The sequence below is a fragment of the Falco punctatus genome (genome assembly GCF_963210335.1).
Source record: "Falco punctatus genome assembly, chromosome: 2".
Lineage (NCBI taxonomy): Eukaryota > Metazoa > Chordata > Aves > Falconiformes > Falconidae > Falco > Falco punctatus.
In genome coordinates, this window is record NC_137581.1 from 89,388,994 (window position 1) to 89,411,952 (window position 22,959).

A 22,959-nucleotide genomic window follows, 5' to 3' on the forward strand; every position below is an offset into this window, starting at 1 on the left:
ACCGCGTCTTGGAATACACTGAGGAGGAAGCCTGTGGTGGCTGGATTTCCTCCCCTAACCCTCTCAGTGGTGATATAACAGGAGATTTCTGTAGGACTGGCTGAGCCCAGCCTGAAAAAGTGTTTGGTTTTAAATGTTTTTTATTTTTCTGTGTTTAAAAAAATAAATATGAAAATTACTTCCTCAAACTTACTGTAACAGCTTCTGGTAGCTCTTCAAATACACACAATTCCTTGGCAGCCACGTCGTGGTGTGGAGCATTCTGGGGAGCAGCTTGCTGGAGCTGGTGCAGCATGGGTCACTGTGTGAGGGTTTTCAGAAACCTGCTCTGAACCTACTGCGCGTTGAATTGGCTGTACTGCACGTTCAGTCTAGCCTTTGTCCGCTGACAGACTTGTTTTATGGCTGGTCCTCCTCTGAATGCATCTGTAACTAGCTGCGGGAGAGATTTCTTCACAGGCTGAGCACCAGCTAACAGGAAAATAAAAGGGTAATTATTCAGCTTTCATGAAAGGGAAACTGGGGGCTCCTTTTGTGGAAGGTGTAGTCAGACAACAGTACGTGCATAGAACATACACTGGAGCACTTACCCTGCCATCAGGGGATCCTCACCGCTGCAGGGCTCCCTTCCATGAGGCTGGAGGCACTTCTGGGCCTTGCTATTCATCACTCTTTCATAGTCTTGTTGCGGAGCAGAAATGGGAGATTTCTGGAGGAGGGAAGTGTGGCTTGGGGCACTCGGGACAGTGGCACGAGTTCTGGTCCCTGCTCGGTGTTGCTGCTTTATCTGGCAGCTGTTCAGCAGAAAATTCAGGTGCGGTCCTGCAGCAGGGACTAGTCCCCTGGGCTTTCTGCATCTGCCAGGGGCCTATGAGGGGGCCATTTCCAGAATTAAATGCTGCTAAAAGTGAACTTCTTCTTACACGCATCGCAAGTAGGCTGGCACCAGGGCTCTGCGCTGCGGGAGGGGCAGGGCTGGCTGCCTGGGGAAGCAGGAGTTTCTCAGAGCACCTGGGGGTGGTGGGGCAGCAGCTGCAGGCCTCGTTCAGTGAGGTGGCTTGCCGGAGTACCTGTCCCAAAGGGGTGGAGGTCTCAAACCTTCCTGCTCCAGCTAAATCTGCCCTGCTTGGAGAGGTGGCTTTCGGCTGCAGACCTCACCACCACATGGCTTCTTTTTCACAGCTGAGCAAGCAGCGGAGGCGTGCGAGCGGCTTGCCCAAAACAGCACTGGAAGTTGAAGGCAGCGTCTCGTCACTAACCACGACTTGGGTTTGCAGGAGCTCTTTGCTTTTTCTGTTGAAAAGACGGGTTCACAATGGCAGCTCCATGCATCTGCGTTTCACGCGCTTCCAAGCGAGGCCTGTGAATACATCCCAGGGTTTAGGAAGCAGAGCTGTGTGAGATTTACTTCTTCCACTGTTTCAGACCTCAGGTGAAGAGTACTGGACGGACAGGCCACTGGCATTTGTTTGGTTACGGTTTTGTGAGAGAGCGCTGCGGAGCGTGCTGCCCGCTCTGTCTGAATTCATTTGAGGCTGCCCTGGTGCGAGTCAGCGTTTCCAAACCAGCAGCTGGAAATCAGGTTCTTGGGCTCAGCTCTCTGCACCGACATTTGAAAGGGTCATATTTCAAGCAGTGCTACGGATGTCTAGCACAGTGTGATTTGCTGGTGGATCATCTGTTTTGCAGAAGATGATGTCATTTCTATTTATTGCCTAAAAAATAGTTAGGGTTTTAATTTTTGTACTGCTTATACTTATCTGAAGATTTTGCTCTTACACCTGTGCGTAACATTCCCTGGTACGTCAATGAGGCCATGTCAACCCCTAATCCTAGAACTAGGCAAGAGCCAGAGATGTGCATCTGGAAGAGCGGCGGGTTTCTGTACCACCTTAGTGTTTTTGTTATCGCTAAGGAGTCAGAATCAACTTCAGCTGTTTACCTGAAGCCACCTGTATTTTATCTTTGTCAACTGCAGACCGTATGTAATAGTGAAGTACTGAAGTGTTGGTTAGTCTCCCAGTAACCGTCTTTCAGCTCAGAAATATTTCATATGTGCTTAATACGAGAGGCAGACTTTGGGACCAGAACTAGAAGGATGATTGCGGCGGTTTGTTAATGCAAACACAAAAGGGCAAAGCAAACCTTTAAATTCCTCTGCCTGCTGGATAATCCTGTCTGAGATACTGGTACTACTAAACTCTGGTTTTGAAATTTTTTCTTGGTGGTTTTGCTGGAAGATCTCAAACTCTCCACATGCTGATCATACAATACAAAGAATTAAACAGCCACCTGAGCTTCAGAAATAGCTATTGCAGCATCATCCTCAGAGTTACGTTATCAATTCATTACGGTTTCATTGCGTTTATCAGGTATATATATAGTATGCATATGAAGGTCAAAGAACATGCTTCTTCCAGGAAATGCCATTTCAGAATAGGGCCTTATTCTTTCAAGAGCCGCCTTTGCTCTGTTCACGTTCTGTTAACTTCTAGTCCTGCTTTCTCTCACTCCTTGCTTGACTCTTCCCCTGACTGGGGGGCACAACCAGCCAAGGAAGCTCTGTATTGGTTGGAGCTGCTCCTCAAGCTGGTGTATGATGGAGGGTAGTACAAAAATTGGCTGATGCCATTAAATGGTACATGGGTTTTACAGTTTTCAGCAGCAGAGCAAGAGATGCACAGTAGCTTTAGTGGGCAACAATAAGTAAAATCGTCAGCTTGCCATTTGTTTTGCACTTCTGCAAATCCTAACGATCCTAAACTCACAGACTTCAGTGTGTCGTGTTGCACCCCCCACCCCCCCAATTTCCAATATTATTCTTTCATTCAGTGATGTCAACTTCCCTCCTTTGGTTTCCCTCTTTTTCCTGGAGGCAGTGTGTAACCGAGGATCTGCCTTTGTTTCCGCGCTGCCCCTCTGACAACTCTCATCTGTACCCCCTCAAACATGAGCACTTTTTATCTTTTTTTTTTTGCAGTCTTTTCCTTCCTAAACTTCCCCACCAGCATATCCAAATCTCTGTAAAACCCCGTTTTCCCATATAAATAATCCTTTGTTTCAAATATGTAATGTCACATGGTGACTTAGGTCTTTGCTTAAGGATTATTTCCCCAAGACTTTTTTTTATCTCCATTGAACTGCTTTTTTTAAAAAATAATCCCTTAGCCCATTCTTTACTGCACGTGTTTAGAGGGCCGGGGGATTTCAAATTTGGTGCAGCTACACTGCTGTGGACCTAGATGTGCAATGTTCAGAGTGCAGGTGGCCTCAGTTTTCTTCAGTCACTAAGGGTTCTCAGCCTTCCTTTCTTTTCTCGGCTCAGGGTTTGTCCAAGCTATTGTCATCAGCTTTTGCTTGATGCTCTCCCTGCCGTCTGTGCGGCAGCGATACAACCCGTGGTTTTGTTGCGGTAACCCGCAGCTCGCCTGGCTCTGCAAGGAGCCGTGGGCTGGGCAGCACGTGTCCAACACGCGGGTTGTCGCACCTCTCTGTCCCTGTAACATCCCGTTCGCTGGCTTAGGGCCACCGAGGGTTTTGCTGCTGGGAGGGTGTTGGGCGTGAACAAGGGCCACCAGGCTGGAGAGGCTGGCAAAGCCCGTGCACAGGGCGCAAGCGCCATTTCTAGGCCAGGCACAGTGTTAGGCTCGTTCTGTGCCTCGGGCTGCCTATGAACAGCCGTGTAACAGCTAGCCTGCATTTGTTACACTGCGGTCGCTCGGAGTTATTTAAACATTCTCTGTGTTGGTTTTGGTGTTTCAGGGATGCTAAAAGGCTCTGAACAAAATTCCAAGTATAATTCAAGCAGCTGATTTACAGCCTAGTAACGTGAGAAAGTGCCTCTCTGCATGCTGCCCTCCGGTCTTTGCGATCACGCGGGCTGGAGCAGCACAGCGTCAGCCTTTGGCACCAGTCCCGCTGTGCCTCCGTTACCCTCCGGATGGGATCAGGAACTCCTCTTTCCCCAGCCTCGCAGGGACGGGGAGGCTGGGGCATGGTGCCCTCTGCCCTAGGCACACACTTTGGTGGGATTTGTGTAAGAGCTGAAGCAAAAGTCAAGCAGCTGCTTCTGCTTTCTGTCTGCAGTAACTAATCTGGCAAGATGCTCCATACTCACCAAAGCCTACAGAATCGGGTAACGTCATGGTGAAAATGCAACTGCTCGTCTAGTTCTGCAGAACCGTACTGAAGCACCTGTGTATAGGGAAGGGAACTGTATGGTCGGGGCAGGTGGCGGGTAGGGGAAGTGAGTTCTCGGGAGCGTGGGGTCCAACCAAGAGTAATGACGTAGTGGTGCTGGACTGGAGTAGGGGCGAAGCCTTCTCTGAGGCCTTTGCAAGGATGACCCTGGCAAAGAGCTGACTGACTTCAGGTGCTGTTTTTCCACTTGTACGGACCCTAGGCCACCACGTTATAAAGGAGAGGTGGGAAGAAGCAAGAAAAGCCATTCTTAGGAAAGGGTTCTCCAGTGTGCCCAACTATTAGGTGTGTCTTGTGTAATGTTTTCCCTTGAAAGAAGAAATCCACGTACACAAACCACAAGAAGTTCTGATGATCACTGGATACGTCAATACTAATCTTGGGAAAGACTACTGTTACTCCCTTCAAACTAGGAGCCACAGGCAACGAGTGGATCAGCACAAGATGCTAACCGCTACGTACACCTGTTAACAGTGTAGGGCCAGAGGAAAAATTCAGACTGTGCAAAAGGGATCGATCTTATCAGCATACACGCTACAAATACAAGTACAGAAAAAATTACTGGTTCAGCTCCGGAATCACATGAACTGGCATAGCTGTATTTTTTTCAGTGCAGCTGTACTGATCATGTAGCATAGGGTATGTTCTTAGTAGTTTAAAATGTTTTCCAGCTTTGGACAGACTGGAAATTTAATTCAGCAACTGTAACTTATTTCTGGTTTTCGCATTAGCTGCTCTTACCTCCGGACTACACACGACCATACCATAACCAACTGGCTCTTCTCTAGCTGTAGCTCCTAGAATGGGACCAAGCGGGCAAGGTTTTTGCAGAAATTAAGTAATCTACCAATTGCAAAAGTCATGAATCTCAGCCTGAGATGCTAAGAAAAGTAAATTTTGGGAAAACTAAGCATCTAAACAAGACTGACAGGGACAACTTATTTCCTAAGAATATTCTCTGATAACTAATGCTTCACACTGGTTAGACTCCTGTTTAAGCAACAAGACATTTTATGGTCTATTGCAGTTACATATTAGTCAAACTCATTAAAGTAACAAAATTAATGAAATTTTATTGGCAAAAATGAAAGTGAATGTGACCTATAGAATTCAACGGAAATGAGCCTCAGTTTAGTTTATCAAAATACTTCAGTTTTCCAGCTGGATCTGGAATTATCTGTGCAAGAAAGAAAATTAAAATATTAGTCAAAACCCCCAAAACCGCACAAACACAACAAACGATAAAACCAGAACAGCACAGTATTTCATAACGTGATGCTAAGGCCAGCCCATAAGCTACACTGAAGAGTCATTTATCAGCTGATACTAGATTACTGTTTACCTCTAAAGGCACCTAACAGCAGTAGCAGAAAGATTTAACTGACTGGGGGAAGAGAGAGTGCAGCCTACCAATGGAAGAATTCATACAGCTGGGAGCACGTAAGTCTATGTTGCTTGCCCCAAAGTCAAGGTGTTTTAATAAATTAATGTCCGTAATCAAAAGTCTTAGAATTTACTTACAGTTCTTCCCTTGGCCACCACACTCTCATGGCTTCCTCTGGTTTGATCTAATTAAATCAAAAACATTTAGAAGGCATGGCTACATCTTTGAGAAAGGCTTTCTGGACAACACTGCTACTTAAATTATCTGCATCTTTTGCACAGAGGAGAAAAAGAATGCTTATGTATTGTTTTAGATTTTTGAACTGGTAGTACTGGAGCTGTTAATCTCAGCAGGATAAGACTCTTTTTTAGAAAGTGTGTTATTGTCATACTATGTAGGTGATCCATGGTTATGGAGGACAGAACTTTTACGTGCCAAAATATGTCTGTTAGGCCAGCCAGCCCTCTCTCATTTTAGTCTTAATAGCCAGCATCCCCCACTAAGACACTCCTCTGCTAGCTTGACAGAGGCGATTCCTAGCCTCCAGACATCCTGATAAATTTTCACATCCGGCAAAGAAACACAGTTTAACATTCCACTGTTCTTACTATCAATTATAATGCACACTACTCTGCTTAGAGGCCGCTGGGCCCTGCTTTTTGTTGAGACAGCTCTTAAACAACAACGCTCTGTCATCACCAGATGGTTCAGAAGAAAGCCACATGCTCAAATAGATGAGAATGATCTCATCTGAACTAGGCAGCTCAGACCTCTAGTGAAAGTTTCACTATTCTGCTGAGGCGTCATCCAAGCCAGAGAACACCAACAAGTTCAATGGGTGTTTATCTGAACCCTAGCTCTTCTGCTTGTAGGCACACGTAGGCAGTAACAAAGGAGGAAGAGCTATTGCACAGCAAAGCAGTGCGCTCTGCTGGAGTTCTGACAGTGGCACGCCAGCTCTGTCAGATACTACAGCAGCCTGGGAACCTGTATCTGGTATTGTGGGTGTTGCCTAGGATCCACAGTGAGACTCAACAGAACGAAGAACTTATATGGACAAATAACCAAGAAGATTGGAAATGTGAGTCTGTCCTACTTCCTCTCATCGGGTGTTAACAGCAAAAAAAGTTCTTGGATCACAAACTCATTGCTGCTCAGAAGTTTTGTTCACACACAGGGAATCTGAAACAACTGGAATATGTCTAGTGTGAGGGAAATGAGCTTCTAATGAAATCAGTAGTAATCTGAAAGCTGTTACCTATAACATACTCTTATCATCTCCATGAAAGTTGCAGAAATTTGAATTTGACTTTAGTGGAAATGAGTGTTTTTAGTGGTACATGCATGTAAATATAAACAGTGACTTACTGTTTCACTGCCAGGTTTCCAACCAGCAGGGCAAACTGGGAAGAAAAAAAAAAAAAAAAAAGGACAAAGTTAGTAAAAGTATTTTTACACACACTTACTTTTGTGCATTTAATATTCTCTTTCTGAACTTGAAGTAAACAGCACACAAGTGTCACACATAAAAACCTGCAACTATTAAATATGTGGGTTTCTTTATATATGGGATGGTGTCCTAACAGTTTATACCTGATACCATCTACCACTTCTGTTAACCGGAAATTGCGTTATCTTTGGATGGATGTCTACGTCTTGGTTTAATTCTCATGCCCTACTAGACAAAGTACGGGCAAAGCAGTATCTGAGAATGAACATCTATTCTAGTAGACACAAGAGTTTCATAATGAAATTCAGGTGAATACACAGAGACCTACCTACCTTTCTTTAAAACCAACTCCAGGGGAGATTTTTTAGCAAAAAAATCAAAGATTCCACAAGAGACTGAGAGATTTTATGTGAAGCCTTGCTCAGGAGTAAAGGGATTAGAGCATGTGGTTAACGTGCAGTATGGCTGAGAGCCCTGTGACCACCTGTACAGTTTCACATTCTGGAGCGCACCTCTTAGCTGATCAGAGCTCTCCTGACACTTTAGCCCCATGAGTTATGCCATATTACGCTGCTTTAAGGCATGCTGTCAGACAAAATGCCACAAAGGCCGTTAGGAATTGTGGAGAACTACTTTTCCTACTCTGTGCAAAGAATCCAATAAGGCATCTAAGGAGGCTCTCCTCAGCATTCACACAAAAGCTGGAAAAAACGTGGTACTCTGGAAACACTGCAGATCAGTATTCTGTCAGGCAGCTTTGTAACTAAACGAGACTAAATTTCCTTACTGTCAGCATTTCCCTGTACAGCAAAACATAATAATGCCTTGTACCTTCAGCTAAAGGTACTTTCAAATGCCAGGTGAAATTGAGTTGAAACGGAAGTTAAGCTGCTGAGCACGTGTATTAACAGTTAAACAAACCTTTAAATAAATGCATGTGTGTATTTAAACACAATGAAAGAAACGTGAAAAGTTCACCCCATGTTTGAACTGTGGGAATATGAATTCTTGAGACAAAGTAATGATCTCAGGCTTCTTTGTCTCGGGGAAGATGATCACTTAACACTTGTGAAGAGCATACAAGTCACGGCGGTCTAACTTTCACAGTAGCACTATACATTCTTGACACAAAGCCTGCTCACGTCACTTACTTGTCACAGATCCTCAACGAATGACACAGGACAAGGACGGCCTGCATCTCGATTATTTTAGTATGCCAAAAAGTACTGAAATACTGGTCCTGATTCTTCATGGCCCCATATTTTGTACAGATTTATGCTTGTGACAGATGGTGTACGTAATGCCTTACTTCAGACTAAAGAACGCTTTATGCTCTGCGTTCTCAAGGATGCAATGCAAAATGTTAATTAGTATTCTAGAAACAACCCATGGAGGTACTGGGACCAAAGAATCATGTCACAGGGCAATCAAACCACTTCATTTGTTGCATAAGGCTAGTCTCTAATGCTATTGAGTACCTTTCTTCCAAAAAGCTACAAATACAGCTTTCAGTCTAAAGAAAACAATCTTTAACATGAAAGTATTTAAGACAGCACCTTCTCCACGTTTGTCTGTGTACTGGAATGCTTGTACTAAACGAAGTGTTTCATCCACCGATCTCCCAACAGGAAGGTCATTCATTGTTATCTGCCGAAGGATTCTCTTATCGTCAACAATGAAAAGGCCTCTGTGAAAACATTTTTTTGATGCGTGTTAGAAAGCAGAACTAATTACAGTGCTGTGTTTATGCACTATTTTATGTCTGCTGGATGGGAGGAATTTGATCTCTGCAAACACCATACAATACCCACCACCTCAGAACACCAGTACACTACTATTCTTTACCTAGGGTATCAGATGACGTGAGCTGAGGGCAAGGTAAAACCAAAAAAATGGTACTTTTCTGCAGAACATAAAACTAAGCTTTGATAGGCCCTGCTAGGGGATGTTGCAGATGCTACGATGTTACTGGGATCCGAAAAGCAAAAGTGTATCTTGAGTACACTTGTTAACCGTAGTCTTGACTCCACTTGGACCTGGGGTCCCCGCAAGTGACTGCAGTTCTGGGGAATTCTGCATGTTTTCCCTGCCCTAGGTCTCTGCTGCTGACTGCCGTTAAACAGGACATTAACTTCAACCCCTCTTCTGATTCATTATGCCTTTTTTTTTTGGTGTGTGTGTTCTTCAATATTTATTTTGTCTCTCAGCATGAATCCTCAAGTAAAATCTGTTCTCAAAGAAAAATTTCAAATGCTTCTTTAGATATAAAGCAGTAAGTACTATCCCTGAAAAAAAAAAGCAAAAAAAAAAGCACTGTAACCAAGGGAAATACCTAAGTGTATGCCCTTGATCTTCCAGATATACTCCATAATCCTTTGAAATTTGGTGTGTCAAATCTGAAAGAAGTGGAATCCTTATAGGTCCGAGTCCTCCTTGTTTTCGAGGAGTATTAATCCTTTGAAAGAAATGAGATAAATCTTTATGAGGATATCTGTATATTCCCTACACAAAGTGATAAGTCACAAGCCAGAACATTACAGTCAGAAGGATTTAGTGGAAGTGACTTTTTTTTTTTTTGTTCTGCACACAACAGAGATGAATACTGTTTATGGTTCAAGCAAAATGTTCAGTAGATCTTTTGCAGTTTTTGGCCATGTCTATTAATAATGACCTCTTTCTTATCAGTCATATTTGCTTTATACCAATGTGGTCATGAATTAGGACAGTGCGATGCATTTATAGATATCTGCATCCTCATTGCCTTTTTTTTTCTTTCTTTTATTTATAGTATTTTTTTGGACTGAGACATGATACATTTCAAGCAATACATTGTCATGGTTTAACTCTGGCCGGCAACCAAGCCCCACGCAGCCGCTTGCTCACTCCCCCTGACCCAGAGGGATGGGGAGGAGAATCGGAAAGGAATGTAAAACTGTAGGGTTGAGGTAAGAACAACTTAGTAGGTAAAGCAAAAGCCGCACACGCAAGCAAAGCAAAACAGGGAATTCATTCACCACTTCCCACGGGCAGGCAGGTGTTCAGCCATGGCCAGGACAGCCGGGCTCCATCACACGTAACGGTTACTCGGGAAGACAAACGCCATAATGCTGAACATCCCCCCCTTCCTTCTTCTTCCCCCAGTTTATACGTTCAGCATGTATTCAAATTTTGGCTAGCTTGGGTCATCTGCCCTGGCTGTGTCCCCTCCCAGTTTCTGTGCCCCTCCAGCCCGCTTGTTGGCAGGGCCCAAGGAACAGAAAAATCCTTGATTTAGTATAAACATCACCCAGCAACAACTAAAAACATCAGTGTCCTATCAATATTGTTCTCACATCATAGCCAAAATACAGCACTGTATTAACTACTAAGAAGAAAATTAACTCTATCCCAGCTGAAACCGGGACAAGCTTCAAAGATAAAGGTATTTGCATGCACTAGAGTTAAAAATTGTCATCACTGACAAAAATTTTAAACGTTTGTATCAGCAGCATCAAATTTTACACACTATAATACACCTAAATAGGCTAACAATCTGGGGATACCCTTCTTCAGCTAACATGGACCCATGAATAATTTATAGTGGAAAACAATGATAAGATACATACCATGCTAAGTGAGTGAACTTTGAATCCACAGAACATGCTACCACCTCAGTATTTATTGCTCTGAATTCTTCAATTCTGTCACTGAAGGCGATTATCTCAGTTGGACATACAAATGTACTAGACAATTTAAGACAAGATAAAGCAAAAATTGCATGAAACAGCCAGTAAGTTCTCTGTTTATCTTAAAATGGTAGATTTAAAACTATTCCAGCTTTTCCTTCATTTTTATTGCTTCTTCAAGCATTTAACCAAAATGCTGCCTGACTAATCTTCCAGCCTTAAATCTTCTTAGCTTAGTTACAAATGATTTATTACTGAAGAAGACTGTAAACCTGCAGTTAGCTTACAACCTGGATTCAAGTGTTTTTAGTTACTTTTAGACTTTATGAATATTAACTGGCCGAATCTAAGCATAATAAACAATTTTTTAAAAGAGGAACATACTATAATTTGTTGTTATCGTGCATGTCTGCAAGTTTTAACCATTTTAATTTGAACTTTTTCCACTACAGAAGAAATAAAGTGGTAAAGATGACAATTTCTAGGGCCTTGAAGCTAAGGGCCAAAAGCCACGTTATTTCCTTTATAGCATCAAGGTACTTATGCATTTCTGTCCTTTTTTCTTCCTTTTGTGGGGAAGAATGGGATTCTCTGGTAGAAAGCAGGGATGTTTTCACTCAACCAGTGAAGTTACTGCATTCTCAATAGAAGAGGGTAATGTTAAGTGTACTTCGGATATTATGGGACAAGCTTAAAGGGAAAATGCCATCTCTTAGATACACTGCATACACTTTAGAAAATCTAGATGGGATGTTGTCTCCTATTTGCAGCAGTGATTTACAGCATGATACAGAATGTAAAGGTTGCCTGATTGGGTACTACAGACTGAAAGTTATTTTTTTGTAGGAAGACACTACATGAGCGGACAAGCTTATTAGGACAAAGATTATGTTACAATTTTGTCAATGCCTGATGAAAACCCAAAGGCAACGAATGTATTTTCTTCTGTCACTCCATTCTTCTCCCCCAAACCCTTACCAAACAAAAAATACAAGACCTCAAAAAAAGGAGAAAAATTAATGAAAGTCTAGCGTAGCTGTGCTCAGTCTTGCCGTGTCTACAGTGGTCTTACTTACAAGTCAAGAGGATAGAAGAAGAAGACAAGATATTTTCCTTCATAATCAGTCAGCTTCAGCTCTTTAAACTCTCCATTAATGACTGCCGTTCCTTCCCAGTAAGGCGCTGGCTTGGAGACTGAAACATGAAGAACGTTCAATTAAAAGTCAGAATACAAAGCGCGCGTTCAAACAAAGCTGTTCATTAGCTAGCTTGTGTGCAAGGACAACTGGTCCTCCTTTTGCTCGATAACAACCTCCTGTACACAATGACAAAATGAAACTTCCTTACCACTTTAAACAGAGATTACAGAATGATGAAGAAATGCAGGTTTCAGTACACATGGAAAGTAAATAAGTTGACCAACTTGTGCTTACACATGAACCCCGTGAATCACTGATAATCAAGGCCACACAAACCTTATCTGGGCATACTGAACAAACCATGTGTGCACCACCAGCTCATGGCAGAACATCTGTTAAGACTGAATGGAAAGCTGTTTAAGATTTCAGGAACCCTCACTATTTTGTTATGAACAGCTGTTGTGAACTGGAACTGTAAGATGGTTCAAATTCGTATTGTTACTCTTTAGCCATGAAAAATTACTTGGAATTCAAGTCCACAAAAAATACATGCTGCAACATGTTTAGAGACAAATGCCTAAAAATGCAGCGTATATTTAATAAATTACAACTCCTGAGCAAATTGTAACTTGAAGATAGTTGTGTTTAAAAACAAAAATCCGATTTAAATGCATGAAATGTATTTACTATTCCTACCAAAAGGGATTAACCTTGAATATTAAATATTAAAAATGATTCTGCCAGATACTGTTTTCATAGTGAAGTGAATTCTGAGACAGGGCAGGGTATGCTGGAGATACAAAGTGAGCTGAATACGCTTGTGATGTCAAGGACCTTGACAGAAAGCTTCAGGAAATTAGGGAAATGCTTCTTATAAAAATATATGGCATTTTAATTGTCTGGATGATGACTGTGTTTGGCTTTCCTTTTTAGGACAACCCACAGCTGTAGAATACAAATACAGTTAGTGAGAACGTACAACAAGGGCTGCAAAAAATGGCCCAAACCATCAGAGATCATGCCCGCGAACGGGAAGGCCGCCATCTCTGGTTTCATTTGATTATAACCCGCAAGGGATATAGCAATGCAAGTACAGAGAGTCGAGACAGTAGATGTGACTGACAATTTCAGTTTACATTTCTTGGAGAAATCTCTTCTTCCTCCCAAATCTTCTGCAGAATTCCTTCCGATCCAATTTCAAGCCCCGGGCTTCTAATTATTATTAGTTTTTTAATTGAGTCTTTGCAGGCATGGGACTATTTTCAAGTGAAAGCAAGGATTAATCTTCAAGTTATTTCACGCTCTCAAAAAATGTCTCAAATTTGTTGCTTTTTACAAAGCAGTGACACCCCAAACCTAATGTCTTTGCAGCAAAGCATTCTCTTCAACTGACCTTCAGATCAGGAGTGAGAAGGAAAAGAAATTAAACAAAATACACCATACCCTGACCCCTTTCTAAATTAAGATGATTTTGGGGGGGTTAAAACCACTTGTCTGAAATGCTGTAATAACTTAATTACAAAGAGAGGCAAAACCAAACAGTGTCAGTTACAAAATGCTTGGCTGGTTTGCCATGGCTCTTTTGTAGCATCTGTTTGCAAAACGTTTAAAACGGAAGTTATGCCCTGGCTCGGTGGAGGAAAAGGGTGTAAAGCTGCAAACTCTGACAGCAAAGATCGTTTCTACACGACTTCTCTCTGTCCCCTGTTCTGCAGAACGGGGCTTTTGGAGAGCATCTGAGCACCTGAACAGCTGCCCCGAACACCTCCCTGCGGCTCAATTCAAGGCGTTTGCACCTAGGTCTGCCACAAAGCATTTAAATCACAAGAGAGCGAAGGCACAAAAGCAAGTGACAGACCAAGGCCAGTCACAACCCGCAAGCGTTACGAGAGGTGACCCTCCGGTACTGCTCAGCGCAGCGTGAGAGCGAAACGCTTCTGTAGAGGGTTTCATGCGTTTCCCTCAGCTCACTCGCGGGATCCGAACCACCGACCTTGCCAAGCGCCGGTGCAAGGCCACCCTCGCTGCCCCCGCAGCGCAGCGCAGGCCTGGGCGGGGCGGTGGGCCTGGCAGCCCCGAGCCGCCAGCGCGCAGGCCGCCGCGGGGAAGAAGGGACACCCGCCGCGGGGAAGAAGGGACACCCGCCGCGGGGAAGAAGGGACACCCGCCGCGGTCACCCCGCGGGGGCCGCGCAGGGCCGGGGGCGGCTCTCGGTGCAGGCGGCGGGCAGCGCCCTCAGGCCGCCGGCTGGGAAAGGAGCCCCCCGCCCCCGGGAAGAGCCTCACACAGCCGCGGGGTCCCCGCGGGTGCCAGGAGGGAAGGGAGGGCCGCAACCCCGCCGCACTGCCCCTGCTGCAGCGGGCACCGGGGCGGCGCCTGCCCGCGGCGGGGGCACCGGGCGGCCGCCGTCCCGCCCCGCGCGGCGCGGAGGGCCGCCGCGCTCCGCCTGACGTGGCGCTGCCCGCCGCGGCCGCTAACGGCGCCGCGCCACGCCGCCCCGCTCCCCGCGGCAAAGGGCGCCCGCCCGGGACCCCCGTCCCGCCGCCCCTGCGCTGCCCCCTCCCTCGGCCGCCCCAGCCCCGCCCGGCACCTACTCTTGGCCTGGCTGAGGTGAAGCGAGTGGTCGGAGACGGGCACGCGAGCCGCCTCGCCAGGGTAGACCTGACCCCCGGCGTAGTAATGGCACCGCTCGCCTTCCCGCTGCCGTGCCGTGCGCGGCTCCTCCGCCTCGTCTGCCAGCGCCGCCGCCGCCGCCAGCAGCAGCAGCAGCAGCACCGCGCCGCGCCGGCCCCGCGCCCCGCCGCCCACCCGCAGCTGCCGCCGCGCCGCCTCCATGACCCGCCGAGCGTGCACGTCCCCGCCGCGGCGCGAGGGAGGAGCCGGGCGGGCCCCGCGCACAGGCGCCCCGCGGCGGCCGTGTGAGGGGAGGCGCGAGCCCGGGCGCGCCGCGCTGCTCCGGCCGGCACAGGCGCCCCCAGAGCCCGCTCGCCGCCGGACCCGGGGTCGTGCCTGAGCCCCAGGGGAAGTGGTGATGGTGTCTGTGTCGTGTGGAGAACCAGGGAAAATAAAAATACACGCGTGCGCGGAGAGAGCGTGCATGTCGTCCAGGGTGTGTGATTGCAGAAGGAAACTAGCGATGCCTGAGATTTGCTGTCTGGTGTCTCTCTTATCTGTGGCGATGTGGGTTCGGTGGGTATTTCATCACTGGCGGTCATACCGATCTCTGCCAAGTGCAGCTCGCACGTTCCGGCCCAAGGAATATGCACAATGTGAAAAAAAGCCCTGCCCTAGGTCTGAAATCTTGAATTGCTGCCAGCTGGGCAGCGATTTGTGAATGGGCTGCACGTGGTGGCGGCGTGAAGAGTGTGGTTAAATGGGAATGAGACTACTAAGTGCCTTTTAATTCATAGAATCATAGGATAGTTTGGGTTGGAAGGGACCATCAAAGGTCATCTAGCCTAACCCCCCTGAAATGAGCAGGGACATCTTCAACTGGATCGGTTGCCCAAGAGCCCCATCCAACCTGACCCTGAATATTTGCAGGGATGGGGCATCTAACACCTCTCTGGGCAGCTGGTTCCAGTGTTTCACCACCATCGTCATAAACAATTTCTTCCTTATATCTAGTCTGAATCTGCCTTCTTGTAGTTTAAAACCATTACCCCTTGCCCTATTGCAGTGGGCCCTACTAAAAATTCTGCCCCCATCTTTCTTATAAACCCCCTTTAAATACTGGAAGGCTGCAGTAAGGTCTCCCCAGAGCCTTCTCTTCTCCAGGCTGAACATCCCAACTCTCAGCCTGTCCTCACAGGACAGGGGTTCCAGCCTTCTGATCATCTTTGTAGCCTAGATGTCTTGGTTCAATTTTCTTCGTGAGAGGTCATTATGTTCAGTGCTGAGCAGACTGTGGTTCATGTCACAAAACAGTTACATATTTGTCACACATAAGCATAGCTAGAGGGTAATTCAGCAGCACATTTAATAACAAGCAAGATTTTGAAGATGGTAAGTAGGCTGTGACAAGCAGTAGGTAAGGCCTTGCAGCTTAACGTCTGGTCGAAGTTGTACTAGGCACACCTGTTTGACTGGGACAGTTCAGGTCATCTGCCAAGTGTATCAGTTAAATTGTAACCAGGATCCTTAAAAATGAAGATGTGGAAGAGCTGGAGCTATCCGTTACCAAAAGTGGGGAGACCACTGACCTGTGCTTGGAGCACTGTGGATGCCATCCTCTGGGGAAGCTAATGATTCAGTAAAAAGCTTACTCCAGATTGATGATGTCAGGCTCTTAACAGAGGAACATCTGCATTGCATCCTGTCTCTGCAGGTGATTTATGATAAACATACCTTCAGGATGGTATGGTACCCATGCCAGAACGGACAGTACAATTTTCTCTTTTAAAAATGATATAGAACAGGCACATAAAGAACAGAGCCAAAAGAAAATGCTGAGGGCCGTTTTCAAAGAATACAGGCTGTGTAAAAGGAAGGGATTAGGAAGCTACCTATCGTTATGTAGCGTCTTGCACAAATCCTACTGTTTTTCTGGTTTCCTACAACAGAATCCACCCTTTAAAAACATAATTCTTAGAATTAAATTCATGGAAATGGGAGAAACAATACCTTCCAGGCATGCTTGCACTTCTTAACCTGTGATTTTAGTGTTCTTTCCTTTCCCATCTCGTCATGTTTGCCTTCAAGATCCAGTCTATGTTCTGCAAGTCAGGGATCGTGCTTGTCAGATGCTGTTCTTACTGTTACTGTCACAGTAATAATCTTACCTGGGCATATTTGTCCACCTGAAGGAACTGAAGATGACCAAGGATCAGAAGGATAAAGCTCTGGAAGCAAAATCCCTACACAGTTATCGGGCTTGATCAGCATGTGTGAAATTATAAAAAAATGTATTAAATATCTGCCTACAGGGGAAATGGACTCGATGGCACATGAGATCCCCTTGTCCTGTTTTTTCACAGTGAGTTGATGGTAGCTAGTCTCTGATTATACCTCCTAAAATGTTGGAAGCAGGATAAAATCTGATCTTCTTTTCAGTGCTGCTGTTTGACTTCTCTCCCCTGTCAAGGGTGTGTCATTAAAGGGAGGATGAACAAGACCCATTTGCTCCTGTTTGGTGTTTGGCTGTGGTGGAAAAAAAGCACTTCAACAGTCTTTGTACTCCCACTGATTTCAGATTCAGCTGTGCCTTACATTTAAGCTTGCTAAACCAACATGTTTCTATCAACATGATAGATCATTGTCTTACATGATCCAGCTCTAGCAGTACTAAATTTAGTATCAAGCTTTCCTCAGTCTCGCTGCTTCTAAGGAAAGTGACAGTCATGGCCTCTGAGTTCACAGAGAAAGTTATTTTGGCTGTCCCTGCTCTTCTCTTTTTACTGGTGTTTTGAGCCATGGGAAATGGCAGTGATATGAAAAGTAGTCATATAGTAAAGTTCAAAAAAATGAGCAGTTGAGAGGTATGCATAAAGTTAATACCCCTCAGTCAGAAGATATTCCCCAATACCTATAAATGAGAGAGAAACCCAGTAAAATCAGTGCAGTAAAACCAGAAAAGAATCAGACAGGCCTCTTGTGAGTGCTGAAGAACAAAATGGGTTTCATCTGCAGAATATAATGTTAAATAGCACTAATCTGGGGTTCACATGTGATTAAGTATATATAGACACAGAAGGGAGTTCAAAAGAGCAACAAGAAAGGCTTTCTGGCTGCTGCTGCACTATCAAGACTTCTGCAAGTGATTAAGAAATGAAAAATTTCATAAATGAAATCCAAGATGAAATCCAAATATATATTACTTTTCAATGTCCAAACGGAGAACACAGGCAGACTTCTTTCTTTGCCCGGTGATGAAACACTTGAACTGAATGCTGTTTTTTGTATTTAAATTGATGAAATTAAATGATGCTGTTAATATGTAAGAAGAGAGACGCTGTGCTACGTTCACCCAGTTGTAAAGCTCTTCCGAAGTTGGTAGGGTTTATCACTTGCAAAGGGAAAGCTCTTAAATCCTTCCTTTTCTCCACTGTATTACAGGCTGTGTTCCTGCATGTCATGCCATATTCAGGCCCACAAGGATGGTTCAGTTTTGGCAAAGGCCTTGATTGTGGCAAGGCGTCATTGCCATGGTGGCACTGAAGTTACAGAAGCAGGGAGTGATTTAGGCTTCTAAAGCAGTTTACAAATGGTTATGGAGGTTCTGTCTGTTCTTGCTTGTAGTAATAAAACACCTCACTATCATTTAAAAGACCTAATATAAAAATATCTTGGAAAAATTACCATAGTATATTGTAGCAAGATGCCTGTTGCCATTTTCTAGAACAGATGGAGCAGATGTTTGATACTGTATGGCTGAGTTAACATAAACATAAACTTATTGAAATCTGCCACTTGGTAGTGTAGAGGTGCCATGGATGTATTCATTCCCATAACCTCCCTTTGGGGAATACACTAGTGTTTGGAGATGAATTTCTGTTTTTCCTCTGCAAACACACCTGCCGCAGAAAAGTTCTGCTTCATTTCTTCCCCTTTCTCCTCCAGCCAGCTCTGCTTCTTGCAGCGTCAGTGTCAGAAACCCTGTGGGGACTGTGTGATAAGAACAGGACTGAGCATGTTATTAGTGTGTTTGACTGAGCGTGGAAAAAAAGGGCGATCAATCCTGCTAGTCACTGGGCAATGGGAGTGTATGGTTGCTAAAGCACCACCTGTTCCAAGCTTTCTTCTGCCTCTAAGTGCTAACAGAAACTACCAGTTTGTGATTATAAACAAATGTAAGCAAATATTGCGAGTCTACCTTCTTGACCTAATAAATAATGCAGTCCTTGTGGGGTCCTGTCAGCTTTACTTTGGCTGTCACCTGGGGGGCTGGTTACAAGTGTGTTTATGTTCTATCCCAATCCCATTTTGTCTTCCTTTAACAAGCCTGTATTCAAAGAAAGCACCCAAAATGTATCTGAGCATTAGCACGATTTTTAGGCTGTCACACTAGGCAAGTGAGGACAAGGAAAGTTGGTGCTGAACAGCACCCATTAGACACATGCTGTCCTCTAAAAGTCAGTGGACTATGAAGGATAGTTGAAGTATTGCACTGGAATACCAGTGCTGGATGTCTGGGCCTGCCCTTGACAGCATGCTGCTGACGTGCCCCGAGACCCTCACGGCTAGGAGCTTGCTAGCCAAAATAACCTAGCTAGCTTTGGTCTGGTGTTGCTAAGCAAGAGAGACCTTCACCCACAGAGCAGTAATCCCACTGTGTCAAGTGTAGTGGTCTCTGTCGGTGTCATTTGCAGGGGCTCACAGGCTCCTGCTCTCGGGGTACCCACCCTTGGTTGTGCCTTCTCAGGTCTGAACTGAGACTAGCGTACTCTGGTCTGAGTCTTGAGCTCAGTCAGCTTTTGGGAAAAGGTGGAAAACTGGTCACCTCAGCTCAGACAAAAAGCAAAGCTGTGTCCTGCCCTCACAGGTGCCTACACCGCACTCTCCTGGATGGGAGGAAACCCTGTGGCAACCCAATGTCTTATGCTCTCAAACCAGAACAGAGACAGATGTTGCTGCTGGTTGTTGATGATGCTTGGGTATGCCTCTTCTGTGGGTAGTCACTAAAGCCTTGCTCGAGTTTATGGGTGTGCTAGCTGCCTCGCACTCAGGCTAAGCGGAGGAAAATGAAATGTTTAGCTGTTGTCGAAAAGTAGGCTCTACTGCCTGAAGATCACATCAACATCTGTGGAGGAGAGGAGGCTGCATTCCTTCCCATGATACCGGGATACCGGGGTCTTAAAAAATTCCCAGCTCCTCTCCTTATGCCAGCCTGATTGCCTTCTTCAGACTTCTCTTGAAAAACTTTTTGTATTATCTATTTTCTAGCACCATTCCATACCTACATTTGCCTTTCTCTTCTATCTGGATTTGTGAAAGAGAAAAATGGCTTTTGACCAGAAATACTCATGCACCTTGATGTGTTAGTGATGCAAGGGGTCCCTGCGAGGAGTCCCTGTGGCAATGTATTTGGAAGAAAAGGGACATGTGGCCTATCAAAAGTCACTGTTGCTTTAGCAGCTTGACATGATTAAAGGCTTTGCCTGTTCAGCAAGGCCGCAAGGTTATGAGAAATACACTGAGAACAAAGAAAACAGGATCTTTGACAGTCGGGCAAGCAGAAAAACAGGAGCTAAGTTGAGAGCTGATAACTGCAAGAATGTCAACAATTCTAAAAATGGGACTGAGTGCTTGTATGCTTTTAACCAATTAGTATCTGTATAACGGCACATGTACAGCCCGTGAACAGTGTATGTAACCAATAGAATTAAGGCACGACGCATCTATGGATATGAAAATTGTATATAAGTTTGCAGAAACTTAAGTAAAGGGTCTTCAATTATGATCATATTGATATGTCATTGAGTCCATTATTTCACTCCTGCAGGTCCCTGCAAGGAGCGAATGGAGATGAACGAAGCGAGAGGCTATTGTTCAGTGTTATAAATGTAATCTAACTTTCTTGTTGTTTAATGTATGGTGGGGAATCAAATGGAAATTTAAAACTTAAATACCAGACACAGGACATGGACTTAGGTGCTTATGGTGTGGAAAGGTTTTATATCGCCGCTCCTGTGCTTGGTATCTGCCTGCTGTCAAACTCCCCCTCCTTAGCCTTGCAGGGATCAAACTGATATTATAACCCTGCTCTGTGCGTGAGAATCCGAATATGACAGGACACCCCCTATAACAGCACGGGAAAGCTCCAGGGAGTCAGACTCTGACAGTGCGCCTGGAATGCCTGTGGTGTCCCACATTGGGGCCAGGAGAGAGTTTAAATCTGAACCTGAACCCATCTAGACACCCCTGTGGGAAGCGGTTGGGTCGGATGGAGGTGCCCTTTACCTCTTACGTTGTTGGATTTAGGGCTATAGAATTGACCCTATAGGGGTGACAAAACATTTCCAGTACTCAATCAGACAACATAACCCTGACTGAAAAGATATTCAATTAATGCTAGATCATGTAACGAGTTGAAAAAAGCCCAGGAGCTGGCTGAGGACCAACTTAAAAGGTCAAGGGAAGATGTAAAAAGGTCATTTTCCCCTACAAGACGCCCATTGGGACACCAATAGGGAGGCGCAAATGCAACTATTGGAACAATATTGAATTTGGGTAATGAAAGGAATAAAGAGAGCTATCCCTAAAACAGTAAATTGGTCAACATTATATATAATTAGACAGAGGCCAAACAAATCTTCATCAGAATTCCTGGAAAAACTTTGGAAAACAATGAGGCGACAAAATCCTTTAGATCCTGAATCAGAGGTGGGAATTCAACAGTTAGTCTCGCTTTTTATAGGCCAATCAGCTAGAGACATATGAAAAAAACCAACCCACTACAGAAACTGGGAATGCCTGAGAGGCGAAACTTAGAAAAACTTCTCGACCAGGCTTAGAAGGTATTTAATAATAGAGAAGAAGAAGAAAAGAGGGAAGACTGTAAAGCCATGGAGGAGGACAAAAAAAAAGAAAAAAAAAAGAAAAAAAAGAAACAAAAGAGCTTTTATAACAGCTTTACAACAAGAGGGGGTCCTGACAAGAAGAAAAAAAAATAGAAAAGTGATGACCCCAGAAGGTGGAGACTTTTGGAAACCCTGTTGGGGATGAATCAATGTGCATGGTGTAAATGAACAGGACACTGGAAGGATTGTCCTCAAAGGAGACAAGGAAGCAGAAAAATTGTGAACATGCCAAGAACCCAGGCCCCTGTGACAGAAAATTGTGATGATTGACAGAAACTTGGGGAATCTACCCTAGCAGATCCACTGGTTTATATTGAAAATAGGGAAACAACAACAAGGGGTGAATTTTTTAGTAGATACTGAGGCAACTTTTTTGGTCTTAAACCAGGCTTTAACACCTATTAATGATGATTTTGTAATGGTAAAGGGAACTACTGGTCAAAGTGAAAAAACATATTTCCTCCACAATTAGGAATATAAATTTGTAACCACTGGGGTTATATGTCGTAAGTGTATGACACCTTGTGTATGCTAACATATTGTCTGAGCGATTGAGGGCTAGACCAGAGAGAGAGAGCGTGTGTGTGAAAGACACAGTTTTACTGTGAGACAAATATTTTGTGGTCCTTGTGAGGGAGTTGGTTGTTATTTGGAAATAATGGGAGACAAACAGAGTAAAGGAATATTAAAGAAAAGCCCATTGGGATACATTTTACATCACTGGAAACAAATTGCCGGTTCCCCAGGAGGATCATCCAAAAGGGAAGATCTGATAAAATATTGTAATCAATAGTGGCCCTTTGTATAAACTGGAGAGTGGAAAAAAATGGCCAGTAAATGGAACTTTGAATTATAATATGTTGTTACAGTTAATGCTATTTCTAAGATGAGAAAGAAAAGGGGATGAAGTAATACATGCTGATAGGTTTTTCACGTTAAGACAACATCCAGAGTGACAGAAAAAGTGTGGAATTAATTCTGCTACAGTGGATCCTTTAGTTTTGACATTAGAAAAAGATAACAAGAGGAATAAAACATTGAAAAAATGTTGCTCTGCCTGTAACATAGGGCAAAGGTGTCTAAAGTTAACCCATGAAAAGACAGAAGTTTTAGAAATGTTAACTGCACCTAGGTTGCAAGTTAGAAATGAAAATAATAGTGACATGGAATTAGAAACAGTAGGGGAATGGACCCCTACATCTACTCCTGTTTCTAAAAAAACCAGGAGTCGACAACCATCAATACTGAAAGATCTTTTGAAATCAGCGATTCAAGCCCCTTTGCAGCAGGTGGCAGGGAATGATGGCCCAATGTTTATAAAAGTACCGTTTTCCATTACTGATTTGAATAATTGGAAAATAGCAGCTGGAAATTTGACCCGGAAAAGGTGGCAAGTGCATTTGAAATGATGATTAAAAAACAAAACCCAGACTGGCAAGATACAGATGCAATATTGCACGTATTATTTGACAGTACAGAAAGAGATTGGAAGGGCAGTGTTACATTTCCCTTTGAGAGATCCCCGATGGAACCCTCATGATCGAGATGATAGAGAATTGATAAGACAATATCAAAAGCTGGTATTATTTGAAATACGTAATGC

At 44.4% G+C, this 22,959-nt stretch overlaps 1 protein-coding gene across 2 annotated transcripts; it reads right to left on the minus strand.

Moving 5' to 3' along the window:
* Window positions 1-5,247: 5,247 nt before the first annotated feature.
* On the minus strand, window positions 5,248-14,743 carry PRDX4 (peroxiredoxin 4). 2 transcript variants are annotated; one of them, XM_080375244.1, is made up of 8 exons: window positions 14,433-14,743; window positions 11,776-11,893; window positions 10,640-10,756; window positions 9,367-9,489; window positions 8,591-8,721; window positions 6,953-6,987; window positions 5,722-5,768; window positions 5,248-5,377 (listed from the first exon to the last, which is right to left on the minus strand). In XM_080375244.1, exons 1-8 carry the CDS (start codon window positions 14,671-14,673, stop codon window positions 5,374-5,376), a joined length of 816 nt encoding a protein of 271 aa, XP_080231370.1. In that variant the 5' UTR covers window positions 14,674-14,743; the 3' UTR covers window positions 5,248-5,373. The 2 variants fall into 2 exon arrangements, with proteins under 2 accessions (XP_080231370.1, XP_080231369.1); XM_080375243.1 differs by lacking the exon at window positions 5,722-5,768 and having other exon boundaries at window positions 14,433-14,734.
* Window positions 14,744-22,959: the final 8,216 nt, after the last annotated feature.